This window comes from Nicotiana tabacum, chromosome 15 (genome assembly GCF_000715075.1).
Source record: "Nicotiana tabacum cultivar K326 chromosome 15, ASM71507v2, whole genome shotgun sequence".
Lineage (NCBI taxonomy): Eukaryota > Viridiplantae > Streptophyta > Magnoliopsida > Solanales > Solanaceae > Nicotiana > Nicotiana tabacum.
In genome coordinates, this window is record NC_134094.1 from 116809359 (window position 1) to 116825263 (window position 15905).

At 35.6% G+C, this 15905-nt stretch overlaps 1 protein-coding gene across 3 annotated transcripts in view; it reads right to left on the minus strand.

The window, feature by feature from the left end:
- Window positions 1-3985: 3985 nt before the first annotated feature.
- LOC107769618 (nuclear pore complex protein NUP107) overlaps window positions 3986-15905 on the minus strand; it is a 33810-nt gene continuing 21890 nt past the window's right edge. For 2 of the 3 annotated variants that reach the window (XM_075231145.1, XM_075231144.1), the window contains 14 exons: window positions 14776-15011; window positions 14637-14694; window positions 13513-13601; window positions 12740-12871; window positions 10183-10305; window positions 8241-8339; window positions 7954-8142; window positions 7690-7864; window positions 7423-7579; window positions 7009-7211; window positions 6272-6413; window positions 4875-5035; window positions 4580-4696; window positions 3986-4335 (listed from right to left, as the gene is read on the minus strand). In XM_075231145.1, the coding sequence (XP_075087246.1) occupies window positions 4267-4335; window positions 4580-4696; window positions 4875-5035; window positions 6272-6413; window positions 7009-7211; window positions 7423-7579; window positions 7690-7864; window positions 7954-8142; window positions 8241-8339; window positions 10183-10305; window positions 12740-12871; window positions 13513-13601; window positions 14637-14694; window positions 14776-15011 (1950 nt within the window). In that variant the 3' untranslated portion in view covers window positions 3986-4266. The remainder of the gene's footprint in view (window positions 4336-4579; window positions 4697-4874; window positions 5036-6271; window positions 6414-7008; window positions 7212-7422; window positions 7580-7689; window positions 7865-7953; window positions 8143-8240; window positions 8340-10182; window positions 10306-12739; window positions 12872-13512; window positions 13602-14636; window positions 14695-14775; window positions 15012-15905) is intronic. The other variant, XR_012699420.1, reaches the window with a different exon arrangement.

A 15905-nucleotide genomic window follows, 5' to 3' on the forward strand; every position in this document is an offset into this window, starting at 1 on the left:
TCTCTTTCCTCCAGTTATTATACTTTTCTATACTTTCAGACAATATTTTATCAGTCAGACTTTGTATTCATATTAGATGCTCATGTACTTGGTGACACCGGGTTTTGGGAGTGTTTATATCTATATTTGTGAGATTTCTTCCACTGAATTTAAATTTTATATTTTCAAATTTAAAAGATATGGTGTTTTATTGAGATTGTCGGCTTGCCTAGTATTGAGATAGATATCATCACGATATGTAAGATTTTGGGTCGTGATACTTTCTTTGCAATATTCTTCTTTATTGTTTCGTTACAATGACTATTTGTTTGGACGAACGACTATTTTTTTTTGGGACGAATGACTATTTAAGTTAATTTTTTTTTCCTTAGAGCTTATGAGTTGCTTTGATGACCTTACATGTATTGTATATATTTATTGCTAGGATATGATATAGCTCATAATTTAGTTATATTTTCAATTTCTCTCTTGCATAGGGGTATAGGGTTATCTGGGATTATTTTTTCAAGTTGGATTTTATATATATATATTCTAAAAATGGGAACCTCAAATGTCAAACTTGAATTACTAAATTGCCCATTAAATACTGAGTGACTATAATACCCTTAGAAAAATAAATAAAGTCCTCTTTCATAAACCAATACATTAACTAACATTCTATGCGTTGACATAAAAAATATTTCCTCCATTTTAATTTATGTGAACCGATTTTCTTTTTAGTCTGTGTAAAAAAGACTGATATTTTCTATATTTGGAAATAATTTACCTTTATGCAATGATTTATAGCCACACAAAATATACGTGCCTCATTTTACACCACAAGTTTAAAAGTCTTCTCTTTTTTCTTACATTTCAGGCTCAGTCAAATGGGTTCACACAAATTGAAACGGAGAGAGTAGGAAAAACTTGAAGAGTTGCAATTTCTAATTCAATATTTATTAAAGGCAATTGAATCTCTTTCATGGTGATTGGTGCCATTATTATACAATTCTAGAAATATGTACACTTGAGTAGTGATAGATAAAGTTCTAAATGACCTAAGCAAATGAAGAGACAATGGTATCAATATATCATTTATGTAGTTTAATGGCAGTAATTACCAAAAACTAGAGATCTACAATATTTAAGAAAAGTTTGATTGCCCAATATAATTGCTACTTCAGTTTATGCAGCTGCATGTCTTGAATAAGTAAGAATAGCCTGCCTATTTCTTCATTTTTGCAACATACATATACTAATTGAGATCATTGGGTTCAAGAGTTAAGGTTTTGTTTGAGGTAAAACAGATTTACGTATTTTTATATTATTTACTTTGCTGTCCTTTTCACCCAATATATAACGTAGGATGCATAGAAAATATATGTTTAATGAGCACAGTTTTCTTAGTTAAAATACATTTTTAGAACTGAATCGCACCAAGGCTTTTCACCATCGCACATATTATTGTTCTTCTAAACATCGACCAATATATTGCAAAATATAATTGTTCACCTTCGCATGTTCAGATTATATTTAGTTGTTTCGATTACTCGAATGAAATTATTTCATGATTTTGAGCTTGCACATCTAAATCTTTCCGTTTTTTTTTTGTAACGGCCAGATACATATTTTAACAATATATGTGATTCTTAAAAATTGATATCAATTCATAATATACACGTACAACACACGTGACTAAAAACTAGCGGTAAAATAAGAGTAAAAGTTTACTGGCATCCGATTTTTACACTAACCCAAGAGAAAACATAACATGACCTCACATACACTATATCACTAAACCATAGTTAATTAATTTAGTACCTATCATAATAAATGAGTGTGATTTGGTATGAATACCGCATGCTAGTAGGTTTTTTCTCGTCCTTTAAACATTTGAATGTGGTCATGCATGAATAAACTAAGGTTGTTTATGGTGAAAAGCAACTTTACGAGCTCATAATTAATCTTTAATCGTGATATTAGATTGTTGATTTTATTTTCCAGTTATCCAAATAGGTCTCCTGTAAACATTTTTTTGAAGCTCTTATTGTAACTTAGGTTGATTTTAAGAAACTTGACTGGGTAACTTTTGTTTGTTTCAATGGATACAAATTAAGTTCACTGGTACCTTTAAATTCCTTTTGCACTATTAATGCATAAATTTTAAATCTAGAAAAAAGAAATTAGAGAACACATTGCTGTATGTTCCCTCTAACATGAGAAACGTCAAGTTACTTTTCAAAGTTTTACACATTAAAAAAAAAGTATTTTTGCTAGCTTTCGCTCTTCTTCTTTTTGCGTTCCCTTTTGAACTTATAAAACGTCACGTCTGATTTAAATTACAAAACCATCCATATAAGGAGAGTAATTACAAAAATTATGCAAATAGTAAAACCTAAGTGCTTATAAGGTGAATACAAAAACCTTAACGTCTTTATAATCTCTATTTTGGGCATTATACCTCAATTTTAATGAATCTTACTTGAGGGTCAATTTTTTTTACAAAAATTATGCAAATAGTAAAACCTAAGTGCTTATAAGGTGAATACAAAAACCTTAACGTCTTTATAATCTCTATTTTGGGCATTATACCTCAATTTTAATGAATCTTACTTGAGGGTCAATTTTTTTTTTTATAACTTTATTGGAAATGGTCAATTGAGAGGGGAAACAAAGAGAGGATATTTAAAATTAATGAAAAAAAAAAGAAAAGGAAGAGCTTGTCCGTTAGAAAATTAGAGCAGTTTTAGACATTGCGATCAGGTTAAATACTTGAACCCCAATGTTTAGGCGTAGGGGTGTACATGGATCGGGTTGGTTCGGTTTTATCAACACCAAACCAAACCAACTATATCGGTTTGGATTGGTTCGATTTTGTCGGGTTTTTCGGGATTTTGGGTATTTTGTTACTTAAATATTATTTCAATCTTATTTTGTTAAATATTTGATAAGTAAATATATATTTAGTAAAAATATAATAAATCAACAAATATATTATCGATTAAAATATTCTTATGGGAGAATTCTGTTAGTAACACATAATAGTTATTTTTTTAGTCGTCTAACAATAATTTTTCGTTGATGTACACTTTCAGGTTAACCGAATTTAATAATTAAACATAAAAATCAATATGATACATAAATATTAATAATCACTTCACATTCAAAAAAGATATAAGAATTTAATAGATCTTAAACATATAATATGAATATGGAAGAACAAAGAGAGACGCATTTCAGTAACACTTGATAAGAAAGTGATCATACAAACCATTATTTAAGGTCAATAAATATGGAGCACTTCATATTCTATTAAAATTTATATCCCGCAAGAGAATCCCAAATATTTCTAAATATTTTTTAAAGAAAATACTATATAAAATCTTAAAAGAATATATAAAGATTATATATTTATATGTCGGGTTGGTTCGAAATTTTTTTACTCAATACCTAATCAAGTCGGGTTTTTTAATCGATTTGGTTTGACTTTTCGGTTCGATTCGGTGCGATTTTTCGATTCGTTTCGTACACCCCTAGTTTAGGCTAGGCGTATCCCCAGCTGGGAAACTGATGTTTAAGAAGGGTTCCTCCATTGTAATGTCAACTGCACAGTTTTATCTTCTAACCAACCAATGTGATTTTCATACAATTGCTGTGCCATAAAAAACTGTGGCCTTATTTACAACTTGTTTGAATGAGTTACATATCATTTTTTAAAGTATCGTATAGTTTTTAATGAATAAAATATTTGAATAGATCGTATCATTTTTCATAGTTTCACAATGTCAATACACCAACAATTTAAAAAATAAGTGTACAATATTTTTTAATTTTTAAAAAGTAGAATATGTGGTAGAGTACAACAACCCAGTGAGTTCCTATGAATGGGGTCTGGGGAGGATCAGATGGACGTAATCTTACCCCTACCCTAGAATGAGGTAGAGTAATTATTAAAAATGGTAGAGCAAAAAGTAATATAGAATTATAGTAACGGCAAGATGAGAAAAACAACAATAACGACACGACCACACAGAATCGATCGTTACATAAAGGGGTTTTTACATCGTTATGTAACAACGGATTTAACGATGCGATATAATCAAAATTTAAATAACAATCAAAACAAACATTGTATTTTATGTAACAATACAATAAATACAATACAATAGGTAACAACCATCCAAACAAGAAATCTAATTTTGATAGACTACAAAAATATACACCAGAACTTAAATTTAAACAAGCCTGTCAGGTATTTAAGCTCCTCCCTTGTTCGGTTTAATCAAATCAAGCGGTTTGCTCCTCCTCGAGTTCCATTTTGTATATTGTATATTCCCTCTCAAATAACAAAAACTCCTGTATGAAAAGTGAGCTTGAACTTTAGTAGCAAAATCTAATTATTGAACAACAAATCAAATTAACCGACTAACAAGACAACAAATCTACTTTATCAAAAGACCAAGACAACAAATATATTAATGCTACAAATCCAACAAATATAACTGATGAGACTGTGTCCAACCTAACAGACATTCAGTTGATAGGAAAACTCTATTATCTCTCTTCCTGTGCATAAAGGGTACAAGCCAAACAGTCATACCTGCAATTGACGCTGACTGAAGAGACGAATGAATCCAGTTTCAGGATTTGTGACAAGGTTGATCAACTCATCATGGCTATTAGGTGGATTACCAGACCCGACAAGCGACACACAGACCTAAAAATGAGTCCAACAGATCACAACTGAGTGTACAAACAGACACGTCCTTGAAGTTTTTGCTTCTTTTCAAATTTTCAGAATTGTCAAATAAGATTTTAGGAATTTTGCTCTAGGTGATGGCCTACACGCAATACTGTAAATAATTAGAAATTATGAATTCCAATAGCAAGCTCACCTGCATGCACCGCAGAACAACTTCAGGGATGCAACACCTACGACAAAGACCATGCACTATGTAGGTTGCAGGGCCTTCAATAGAACCATCACTGCCAGAATACCAAGCGTCTAATCGAGAGATTTCCAATGTAACTCCAGCTTGAAAGCGAATAAGCTCCCCTGTGACAAAGAACGAGGTAATTTATGAAGATAAAGGTAATATATAAAAGAGAAAAAGAAATAAGGCAATGAGCTTCAGCAGAATTCCCATCTTTCACATCATGCCAACTAGCACAACAAATAATACTTTAGCATACCAAAGTAACAAATAATACTTTAGCATATATAACCAACATACCTCCTGCAAAACTACTTTTGACATTGCAAGCAACGGAAAAAACTTCTTTTCTAGGGTAATCTGATATTTCAGTGCTCATCCACATACAGATGGTTAATATCTAATATTCCATTGCTCATCCATAAAATACCCTTCTTTTCAATTTTATATTTTTAAATTCAATATTTTTTCCATTTGGCCCACCAAGCCGGCCCAGCCTAGCCTCAGTCAAGCCTCAAGGGCCGGCAGGCTTACTTGGGCCAGTCTAAAAGGCCTCATTCTTAAATGAGCTTCAAAGATCTTAGCCAACTCTATCAAATAACGGGCAAGGTTGGGCTAAGATTTTTGGTGGACTTTGTTTTTGTTTTTTTTTTCTTTTCTTTTTGTTGACAACATTGGTGCCCACTGCCCAGGCCAATTTCCGTGCACCTCGAGTATTCCACTAGGTATCTGCTACCTCCCACCTACACAAGTACCCGGTAATTTTGCACACCAAAACTTAGGCAGATGAGAAGAAATCACCTATTATTTTTTGTCTCTGTGGGGATTTGAACCATGATCTCCAAGGTTTGCACTCAGTTCAACGTGATGGACTTTGTTATTTAAGTAACTATGTCAATTTTTAAAGAGATACTAAAACAACAAAATGGGATAGAGGAAGGAGGAAGCAGCAAGTAAGCTTAGGTGAAATGACAATGTAAACACGGAAAGCGATAAAAATATTTGTTGAAAAAGAAAAGTTAAACAAAAATTGGGAAAAAGAATAAGAATAAAGAATATGATACCCGAAAACTAATCGATCACCACGAATGAAGACGAGGCTAACACAGTTTTATTTCAAGGCCTAAGATGCACAGCCCCAAACTAATGAGACTAACTAATGGAAAACGGAAGAAAAAGATGGAATGCAAAACAATGCCACATAACAAGCCATATTTAAAAGCACACAATAGTTTGCAGTCTTAAGATAATCTGGCCTTAAAAGGAGCTCCAAGAAGACAATTATATCAACTGGAGGCCTAGGAAACTGGGAGAAGGCTAATCTAAAAACAAACTCACCAACTAGAGAATCTCATTACCTTTGAAGCCAGCAGCAAGCATTGCGGCAAGAATACCACCATCATGGAACTGATGTGACCCAAGACCATCCTTTTCTGTTGCCAAGCAGCGTAATACAACCTCGACACAATAGTTGTCTCTGGATGATATGGAGACGCTCACCTGCACGACCATCATGGCAATCGCCAACATTACTATGTTTATATAGAAGGTCGAAGTCCTCCTAAAGCATAACCTTTTGCATTGAATCCTGTTTAATGTAGAGTTGATTTTAATAATTTGTTTCAGACAGGAAAGCCTAATAAGGCTAGAGACCCATTACAGAGGTTACGAGACCTATGGCTGGATGAGCATGTGTACTAACTATTAACTCTTATTTTAGTTAACCTTCTGCTTTCTAAATCTCAGTGTATGTACTTCCATGTTTTATATAACCCATTATACCAATAGACCATTGCCGCAGACTAATGTACTTATTCATGTTTAGGTACATTTTCTAGCTAGAATGCTTATTCTGACTACACCTTTTTTGGCACTGATATCTTGGCAGGGAGGTTACCATTTTAAAGCTACCATACCTTGTATACTTTTGATAGATATCTTGATCAATAGAGAAATAGACCAACGCAGTCCAAGTATAATTAAAAGTTAGACACCACAAGAAAGAGAGGAGGCTCATGTATTGAACATGTCCTCTGAGGACCAGTACAACATCAATTACAACTTCCGCATTTGACTCGACAAAAAATTAGCATACCATTATCTGGCAATTTAATACTTCTTCCTCACTGACTGAAGAGTAAAGGGCACTCATTAACGTTGTGCACAAGGTGGCGTCGGGAGCCAAACAATCACCAGATGATGAACAAAGCATCGCAGTAGCATGCAACTCGAGGAACACAGGCTCATCACTTTCCAAGATGTGATCTTCAGTTGGAACTAACCAGGGATTCTCTTCCCCTAAGACACATATTTAGCACATTAACTTTCTGGAAGCCCAACATTCAATTATATAAGGTCATATACTTGAGAAGAAAACCAACGAGAGCGGTAGGTGAAAAAAATGAAAGGCAAGGCAAGGGGTAGGCGAATCATACTGAGAAAGCAATATATCTTCTAAGACTAGACATCTTCTGAACAATGTTTTCTCACATAGGTTTCGTTCACTCACGTTGTAGAAGCAAGAGTGATGTATCAAGAGTTTCTCTAGCAGCTATAACTTCATTCTGCTTTTCCTCATCTGAGAGTTCAACTGGTGAAATTTCTGCATTCTCTAGCTCAACCTTTAACCAGTTGCGATAAGTTGCATCACATGAATAGAACTCACTCTGATTGGGCAAAAACAAAATATTACAATTATAACTTCTACAAAATTTAAGATATAACAAGCAAACCAAAGGCGTATCCATATCTTCTTTAGAAGTTTCAAAAAGCGTACCCAGTCCTGGAACTCCTTTAACTTCTCCGAGAACTCATGACTCTCAATGGAAACAAGATCATCTGAGAGTTGTTTCAATGGCTCTGCCAGTAAACTGAGTAAAGTATGAGCCCCGACCGGCATTGCTGGAACCCTCCACATTGAGATAAGGGCAAATTCCCGGAACAGTACATTGCTGTGGAAGTAGTTGCAAGTCAATCCCATGATCATTTGAGTCACCTCAAGGAACATAAAATTAAAAAGAAACGAGAAGCAAAAACTGACCTGTGCGTCAATGCCCGGAAAAGAAGTTTCATACTGACGGACCTAGAATTATTGACTGTTGAAGGAGGTGTAAAGCAGAGCCACTGAATTACTAAAGCTTTCTGAAGGCTCTGTAATCGATGCTGCTCTGCAACATCTGTTTCATTATCATATTTCCCAACTCCAATTTCTCGAGACCTTGAAAGAACCCTGTTTAAAATAATTATAATCCAACGTCAAGTCCTTCGAAAGAACTCAATTTTGCATGTTTTCAAAATTGTGAAATATGTGTTAAGAAATAAAGGAACCTTTCGATGATCTCCTCAAAACTGCCCTTTGAATCATCTTCTGGAGCAAATGGCAAGTATTCAATAGCAGAAAGGAATATCTTATACCTGACGTGAACGCTGTCAACAATGGAAAAGCCATTAAAACTAGTCTAAACCAAAACATCTGACCAAGATCCTAGTAATGATAAAGTAGAATGAACTGTTCCTGAGTCATAAATAAGAACTCCCACAGTTTATGTAGGAACGTGTTGCATGAAGTAACAACTTACATAGCTCAATTTTATTTTTTAACCTGGATAGCAAGGATACAATCCACCGAATTAACTATAGTTATAATCAAAATAATTCCCACTCACCCTAAAAGGAAGGATGATAGTAGAAGGAATAAACAAAAGAAGAAACCATTAGACTAATGTATCATAGGCCCTAATTTTGCACTGAAAATTACTTCCATATAAACAAGCTGTATTCATACTCATTTTCCAACTTTTGGTCTCTGCATTAGAGAATGTTTCCCGAGAATGTAAATTTTTTAATTAAAGAAACCACTTAAGCGACAAGTTTAGAGGGGGAAGGACATCAATTTCTGAAATGACCAACAAAAGCTTTAAACCAGCTAGTCATTATGCATCCAATAGCATGCATGGTATGAAAAACTACTACTAATTAGTTGACATTCCTGCCAAAGTTAACAAAGGAAGATTCAGCACCAACTCATTGACTATAACACGTTGAGATTATATGAAAGATAAAAGAAGGCATTTCTCAAGAAGTTCTGTTCCAAGTTCCAACACACAAAAAAGCAAAGAAACCCCTTACACTGACCATGCACACACCCAGCAAGCGTGCAAGGGGAACATAAGGACGAGAAGAGGGGAGAAAGTCAGATACAAAGCATGCGTTATGGCAACAACAAACACTGACCAATATATCATAGCCTGGGGCTTTTATAGTAAGTTGTCGCCAGACTTCCTGACCTAAAGTCTATATATGAACACCAGAAGTTTAAGATCACCTGCACTCTTATGCTTCTTAGTTAGTTGTTACCAGGCGCATCCCTTCGGAATTAGTAAGAGAAGGAGCAAACTAAGGCCAAATTCATAATGAGTCAACGTATACTTTTGCAATAATCAATAGTTTATTTTATTGGTCAACTTTCCTTGACATCCCACTTCACCTGTGTAAGTTCATCCAATTTTTGAATAATTGGCCCCAAAGTACGAAGAAGATGGAAGTTTACCAGTACTAAACAAAAGCCTGCCAATGCAAACAGATTTTTTAACAAGGCAGAAAATGTCCTCCACAACAGCATAGTAAAGTTAAGGCATCTACAACACCCTAGGCACAAAAGGTTGAACTGCAACCCACTAAGAATTTGTCTCTGAAGATTAAGTTTATATGCTTATGGCTTTTTGGCTATTAGGTGTACTCTTCAGGATGTCAAAGATGAAAATAGCTTGGTAGATTTAATTGACTCACTACAGGGATCGGAATTTCACAGAAAGGAATCCTTTCTTTTTGTTTTTGTGTAGGAGTACTAGCACCATCTTAGTGCTAGATTTTTTTCTATCAATAAAAATCCATTACTTACCTGTTCAAAAAACAAAAACAAAAAGAATTTGTCACCAACGAAAGTCAAATACCAAAGAATTTGTCACCAACGAAAGTCAAACACAAAGGATCATAATACTTTGTTTATAACCATGGTCCCGGCCAGCAGTCAGCTTGCACGCACCTCGACAAATTCCAAAGGGGAAAGGGTCATAATACTTAATAGCACACATTTTAGTACCTAAACCACACGATGGGTATTTTATGCCATAACTCATAAGCATGCCCATCAAATGAAAACTACGAAATTCCCTATCGAAAGAATAAAATAAAATGGATCACCAACAACCAAAAAAGGAAATAAAGAGGAAATAAAGAGAAACAAAAGTCAACATTACATGGGTTTTACCTGCTATTTAGCCTTAACTCCATCATATGCACAAAGAGATCGATACAGCGATGACGAGCTAACTGAGAAGCATAAATCCCAATCAACTCTTCATGTTGCTTTGTAAAAAGAAACATAGTATACCTGCAATTGCAGTTCAGACTTCAGAAGCCAACACAACCCAATAAAATAACAGACACTGGATATTGGACGATACATTTGAAAATAACAGTGAAAATAGTGCATTATTACTTTGATCTATCATGGGAATGGAGCAGAAAAATTTGATACCATGAAAAAGAAAATCGACAGATGAAGACATTAATTCTCCATGAAACTTGTGACGAATTGCAAATCCCAATCAAGAACAAACACAAACAACCAATATATATGAGTCGTATACCAAAAAGTAGAGAACCTACATCAAGATATGATTCTCTACAAAGACACCAAATCAATTATACAAACGGGGATCTCATAGGTACATCAAAAAAACAAACACAAGTGGATATTCCTTAAATGGACAAAATCATTTTCAATGCCTCCCACCGCTCTCCTTCCATGCAACCTACATAAGAGCTAGCAGGGCAACCTCCCATGCCCTTGGTCTTCTTTCTAGCTTTTAAGAGACCAAATGTGTAGCATATCTCTTATTGTACCTACATCACCCTTTATATTCCGAAACAATTCAAAATCACCCTTACAAACCAGGGGCCACCTTGCACTGCAACAGAAGGTGATAAAAGTCTACGTCCGAATATTTGCATGTATAGCACCAATAGACATAGGTCACAATTATCCACCTCAGATTCTTCACTGTCAGTATCGTTCCCTTCCAGGACAACTTATTAATCCATACCTGTAAATGTAGGAAACTTGTCTCCTCTCTCACCAACGATTTCTGGCAGTACAATTGGTGTTGTTAAAGGCTTGCTTAAGCCTTGAAGCTTAGGTGCAAAACAGACTGAGCGAGCCGCTTGGCTTATCCTTTAGTTCAGTCACCAAGGCGTTAAGGTGCACATCTCATTACTAATAGACATTGTGCTGAATAGACGACAACAACTAATAAATATTTCACTTTATTGTAATTTCTAAAGTCCCTTTGTGTTATTTATGCTTATAATAGTATTCTTGAATCACATTTTTTTCCTTCATTTGGACCTTTCTTCATTAAAGCCCCTACTGTATTTACATTTTGCTCTAAAAGCATCAATGGACCCCAATGTTTTTTTGCGCTTTTTATATTTGATGTATGATTTGACCATGAAAGAAACTATTTCTCCTCAACCCGTACCTCCATGAATCCAGCGTAGAAGGCAATATGATCTGCTTGTAGAGTGCTCCAACTAAATTTGGAACTCCCCATCTCCCAGTCTCATAGATTCCTCCAAAACCGAGATCCCCGAAATATACCTCCCTCTTGCACCCTTCAGATATGTTGGATTGTCATCTCTCCCTGGTTTAATACTCTATATACGTGAGGAAAGGAGGCCCTCAGCACCTCAAATCTGTGGTTCCAAAAGCTAATTCTATTGTCAACCCCGACCCTAAAAATGATATGCCCGCTAAAGTCTTCCCCCCTTCATGATACTCCTTCACAAGCCACAACCAAATGGCATTGTGATATTTCAAGTCCTCCACCCCTCTTCCGTTGTGTCGAACCTCTCTGCTACCACCTCTTTCCATAAAGCATACTCCATCTCGAATCTCCACAACCATTTCCATAGCTTTCTTGAACACCTGAAGTTTTTCACTCCTAGCCACGCATTTTCTCGGTGTCGTGTCTGCCTACCACTTTACTAAGTGGAACTTTCTGGTACCATGCCCAAAGGATTAAGAATGAAGATATTGATTTCTGAAATAAAGTTGCATCACATTTTATTTCTACTTCAATGTTCCATGAGAGGATAAGCACATTGAAGTTGATTCTTCTTTTAATCAGTCACATTAAAGTTGATTCTCATTGTTCGTGAAAAACCACAATCCAGATGCATCTATTCCAATTTTATTTGTTCTGTGACCAGTTGGAAGATACATTCATTCACCAAGGCACTAGGGGGGACAAAAGATAAAGTATATTTGTAGTGAACTAGTTGTGTATGATCTATGTAGTCTAACTTGATTGAAAGTGTACGAACGTGTCCAGTTTCATGCATACAAATTTAATCGCATTATACTTTGCAATTAGGCAATTACTTATTGAAGGCAACTACAGCTAAATAATTCAAAAGGACACCTCACAATCAGTACATAGCATAGATATCGTAGACAAAGCAGTACATACCATAGATAGATAAAGGTTGATAGGCTAACAGTCATGCATTTTCAAGCTTTTAGTTTTCTCCTTAATTTTCGTGTGTACCTCAAATCAAGTAAGATAAGCTATAGTGCAAATTTGTACTGATTTTTCTACCAACATTACATTAGATGCTATAACCAGTGGAATTATGGCTATGTTCTCCAAACTCTCAATTTGAAGAAAAATATGAGATATATGAAAAGAGCATCAATTGATTCTCCAGATGCCTTCTACATTTACCAATACCACCAAAAAAAGAACATGCTACGTAATACTTACATGTGAAGAATGAGGTCACCAACTGTCAGTAATTTCTCTCTAAACTCATCCTTCATTTGATCTTCGAGCAAGTATCGGAGCACAAGCACTAAGTGTGCACCAAGGCGCATCATTTGTGGGTCACCATGAGGTCTAAGCAAAAGAAAATGTGCATTCAGCATAAATCATATCCAGCATAAAGCTTAATCTCCAAGAATAACAAGTACTTATGCATATTGTGGACTAGTCTATTACTAAACACATCATGTATAGATACATCATTCATGTAATTCTGACTATCAAGGACACAAAGATTACTATGTACCAGGAACCAAAAACAACAAAAGTACCCTCTAGAGGCCTTATCCCTTGGACAACTGACATCAAAAAATCTAACATGATAAAGCTGATAGAGGGGTAATCAGTTTGTGAAGTGTTTGTAAAATTTTATGATGAGGCGGTCACGCACAATTCAACACAGTGCTAACATAGGCAGAAGTCTCAGTTTTGAATCTTACTACCGAACTTCCACATGTTAGACTTAAGGAAAAGAATGAGACCCACACGGAAAGAGGCGTGTTAGGAAGTACTTAAATAAATGTGTCCCTATTCTAACAAATTAAACGTTTTAATGAGGTAAAACAATTCAACAACGTTAAATACTATTTAGAAGCTTTACAAAGACAATAAGAATCTCAAAATACTGCAGAATAAACCTAATTTTTTTGTGTATGTGCAACAAAGAGCCTCAGCCCATGAAGAAGTTTACAATAAAGTGTGAAAAGTTTACTTACTTGAAGAAGGTTGCATCATCTTCAGAAGGCGATATCCAAGACCATATGACGTCCAGCAAACTTGGTATGTCTCCTAACATAAGGTTCATCTGTTCAAAAGCTTTGGTTAAAGCTGCAGAACAGATATAGAATATATAATACTTTTAAGATGAAACTGGTACTCAGCTAATACACGCTCGCAGTAACTTAGAATGGGACCAAGGAGAAGGACACGATGAAAGACACTCTACTCAAACTCTCAAAATTATCACCTACCCAAGCAACTATATACAGAAGGAAAAAAGGGGCAGCCGGGTGCACGAAGCATCCCGCATTCACGCAGGATGCGGGGAAGGGCCGCACCACAAGGGGTGTGATGTAGGCAACCTCTGATTCCACGGCTCGAACCCGTGACCTATAGGTAACATGGAGACAGCTTTACCATGGCACCAAGGCTCTCATTCTATATACAAACTGTTACGGCAAAGAAAATGGAAGGAACCAGGCTTGTCTGAGAGTGACACAAGACCAAGTGAGGGAGAGATCTGAAATACCAGATTTTATGGTTGACAAAGCTATGGGCTGAGCTGCATTACACAAACATACATTTGATACATATGCGTGGGTAAAGTCGTGAGAGGACTAACACCAAAATATGATATCCATGGATGTGGAAGGTAGCAAGCAACGGTAGCCTATTTATCCTTCTAAAGCATCATTCGAAATTAATTAAACCATAAGACAAAACAGGCCAACTTTCACAGACAGTGCTTCTTTGACATTCAATTCAGCAGACTGTAAAACAGATCATGGAACACCACATAGTATTTAATAGTTACGTTTTGTAGCATCTGCAGGCAAAGCATTTTATTGTGCTACACGGTCTCTCATTGAGGGTGCATAGCAAAGACTTGCATTTAACATAAACTAGGTTTCTGGAATTAAGTTGTGTGATGCAAATGTTTGTGCGTATAGACCCACCACATTTAAAATATCTGGTGAGATGTCTCTCATCATTTTTTTTTTGGGGGGGGGGGGACTAAATTTTCAATAGATCAAACGGACTAAATAGAGACTAACAGAGATTACTCTTCTAAAGAAAAAGTCAAAAGGTTGAGAGGCGATACAGGAACATGAGCCTATACCTCAATTTGTCTCTGCTGCTCCTTGCACGATCGAGCAACAATTTCATGCACCGTATCACTAGATTACAGAGAATTTTAATTTATTTTAGATAGGAAATACAAAAGAAAAATCTGGAGCGGAACCGGACTGCATGAATACCTTGAATGGAGTTTCTGGAGAAGGGCAGAGAGGTGCCTAGGTTGCTGATTCACAACTTGAAGTGGCCAACTATCTGGTCCAGCAGTTGGCTGAGAAACACCATTTACAAATTCTGGGCTTCTATTAATTGCTTCTTCAAAATTCTTGAAGTGATCCCCTTCACCTGGCTGTAGGCGGGTTAATTCCACATCGACCTGGAAATCAAGCCATGATTTGGCCATGGCCCAGCAAGCAGACTGGAACAAGATAAAATTGATTTCAATATCACGAACGACACGAGAAATCAAAGAAGTGGCTGAAGGAAAAACAAAGAGAAGAGGAAACCAAGCTCCATACAAATGCAGCAAATGGTTAGAAATAAGTACATCCTTTTGTTGGTTCAATTCATTAGCTAGCTGTTATGTTACTAAAGCTTGCACATTGCTACTAACTGAACGCCATAAGAGTATCAAGCACATACAGATTTATTATCACTTTATTAATAAGATATATTCTAGACGTATCTCCACTAGTTTTGTTGGTTCAATTCAATCAAGCAGATACATCACCAAAGCACTTGAAGCAAACTTGGGACATATTATCTATAATCTACAATTCAGGAGTGTGTTAGCATATGCCTAGGTTTAAACATATAAAATGGGCCAGGTCGCAATGATGGACCAGGACCATAGTACCATACTTCTACATATTTCTTAAGAAAATATGTAATTCAGTTTATAAAATCTTATGTCACATTTTTACATCTCATTTTGATCAAGTAATAAATTTATAGAATTTGGAAGAAAAAACACCTATATACAACTGTATAGGAATACAACTTTCCATTCATAATTTCTTTGTCAATTTTTCTTTTTTTGAAATTTATTTCAGAGTGAATAAAAATTGAGGAACAAAACAAATACGATTATTTGAGGAATTAAATTAATATTGAGAAGAAAAAGTAAAGGGCAGGGCCAACCAGAATACCAGATAACCGGTGAATATGCCTCCCCAAGGGGTTAGGGTCTAGTTTCCCTTGACAAAGCATCCCAATGTTAAAGTTTTTAGCCACCCATGGACTATGTGCCAGTTTCTTAGGGGCGTATAGATCTATCCCCTTTTCATGCATATCTAGAATAGATTATATGTGT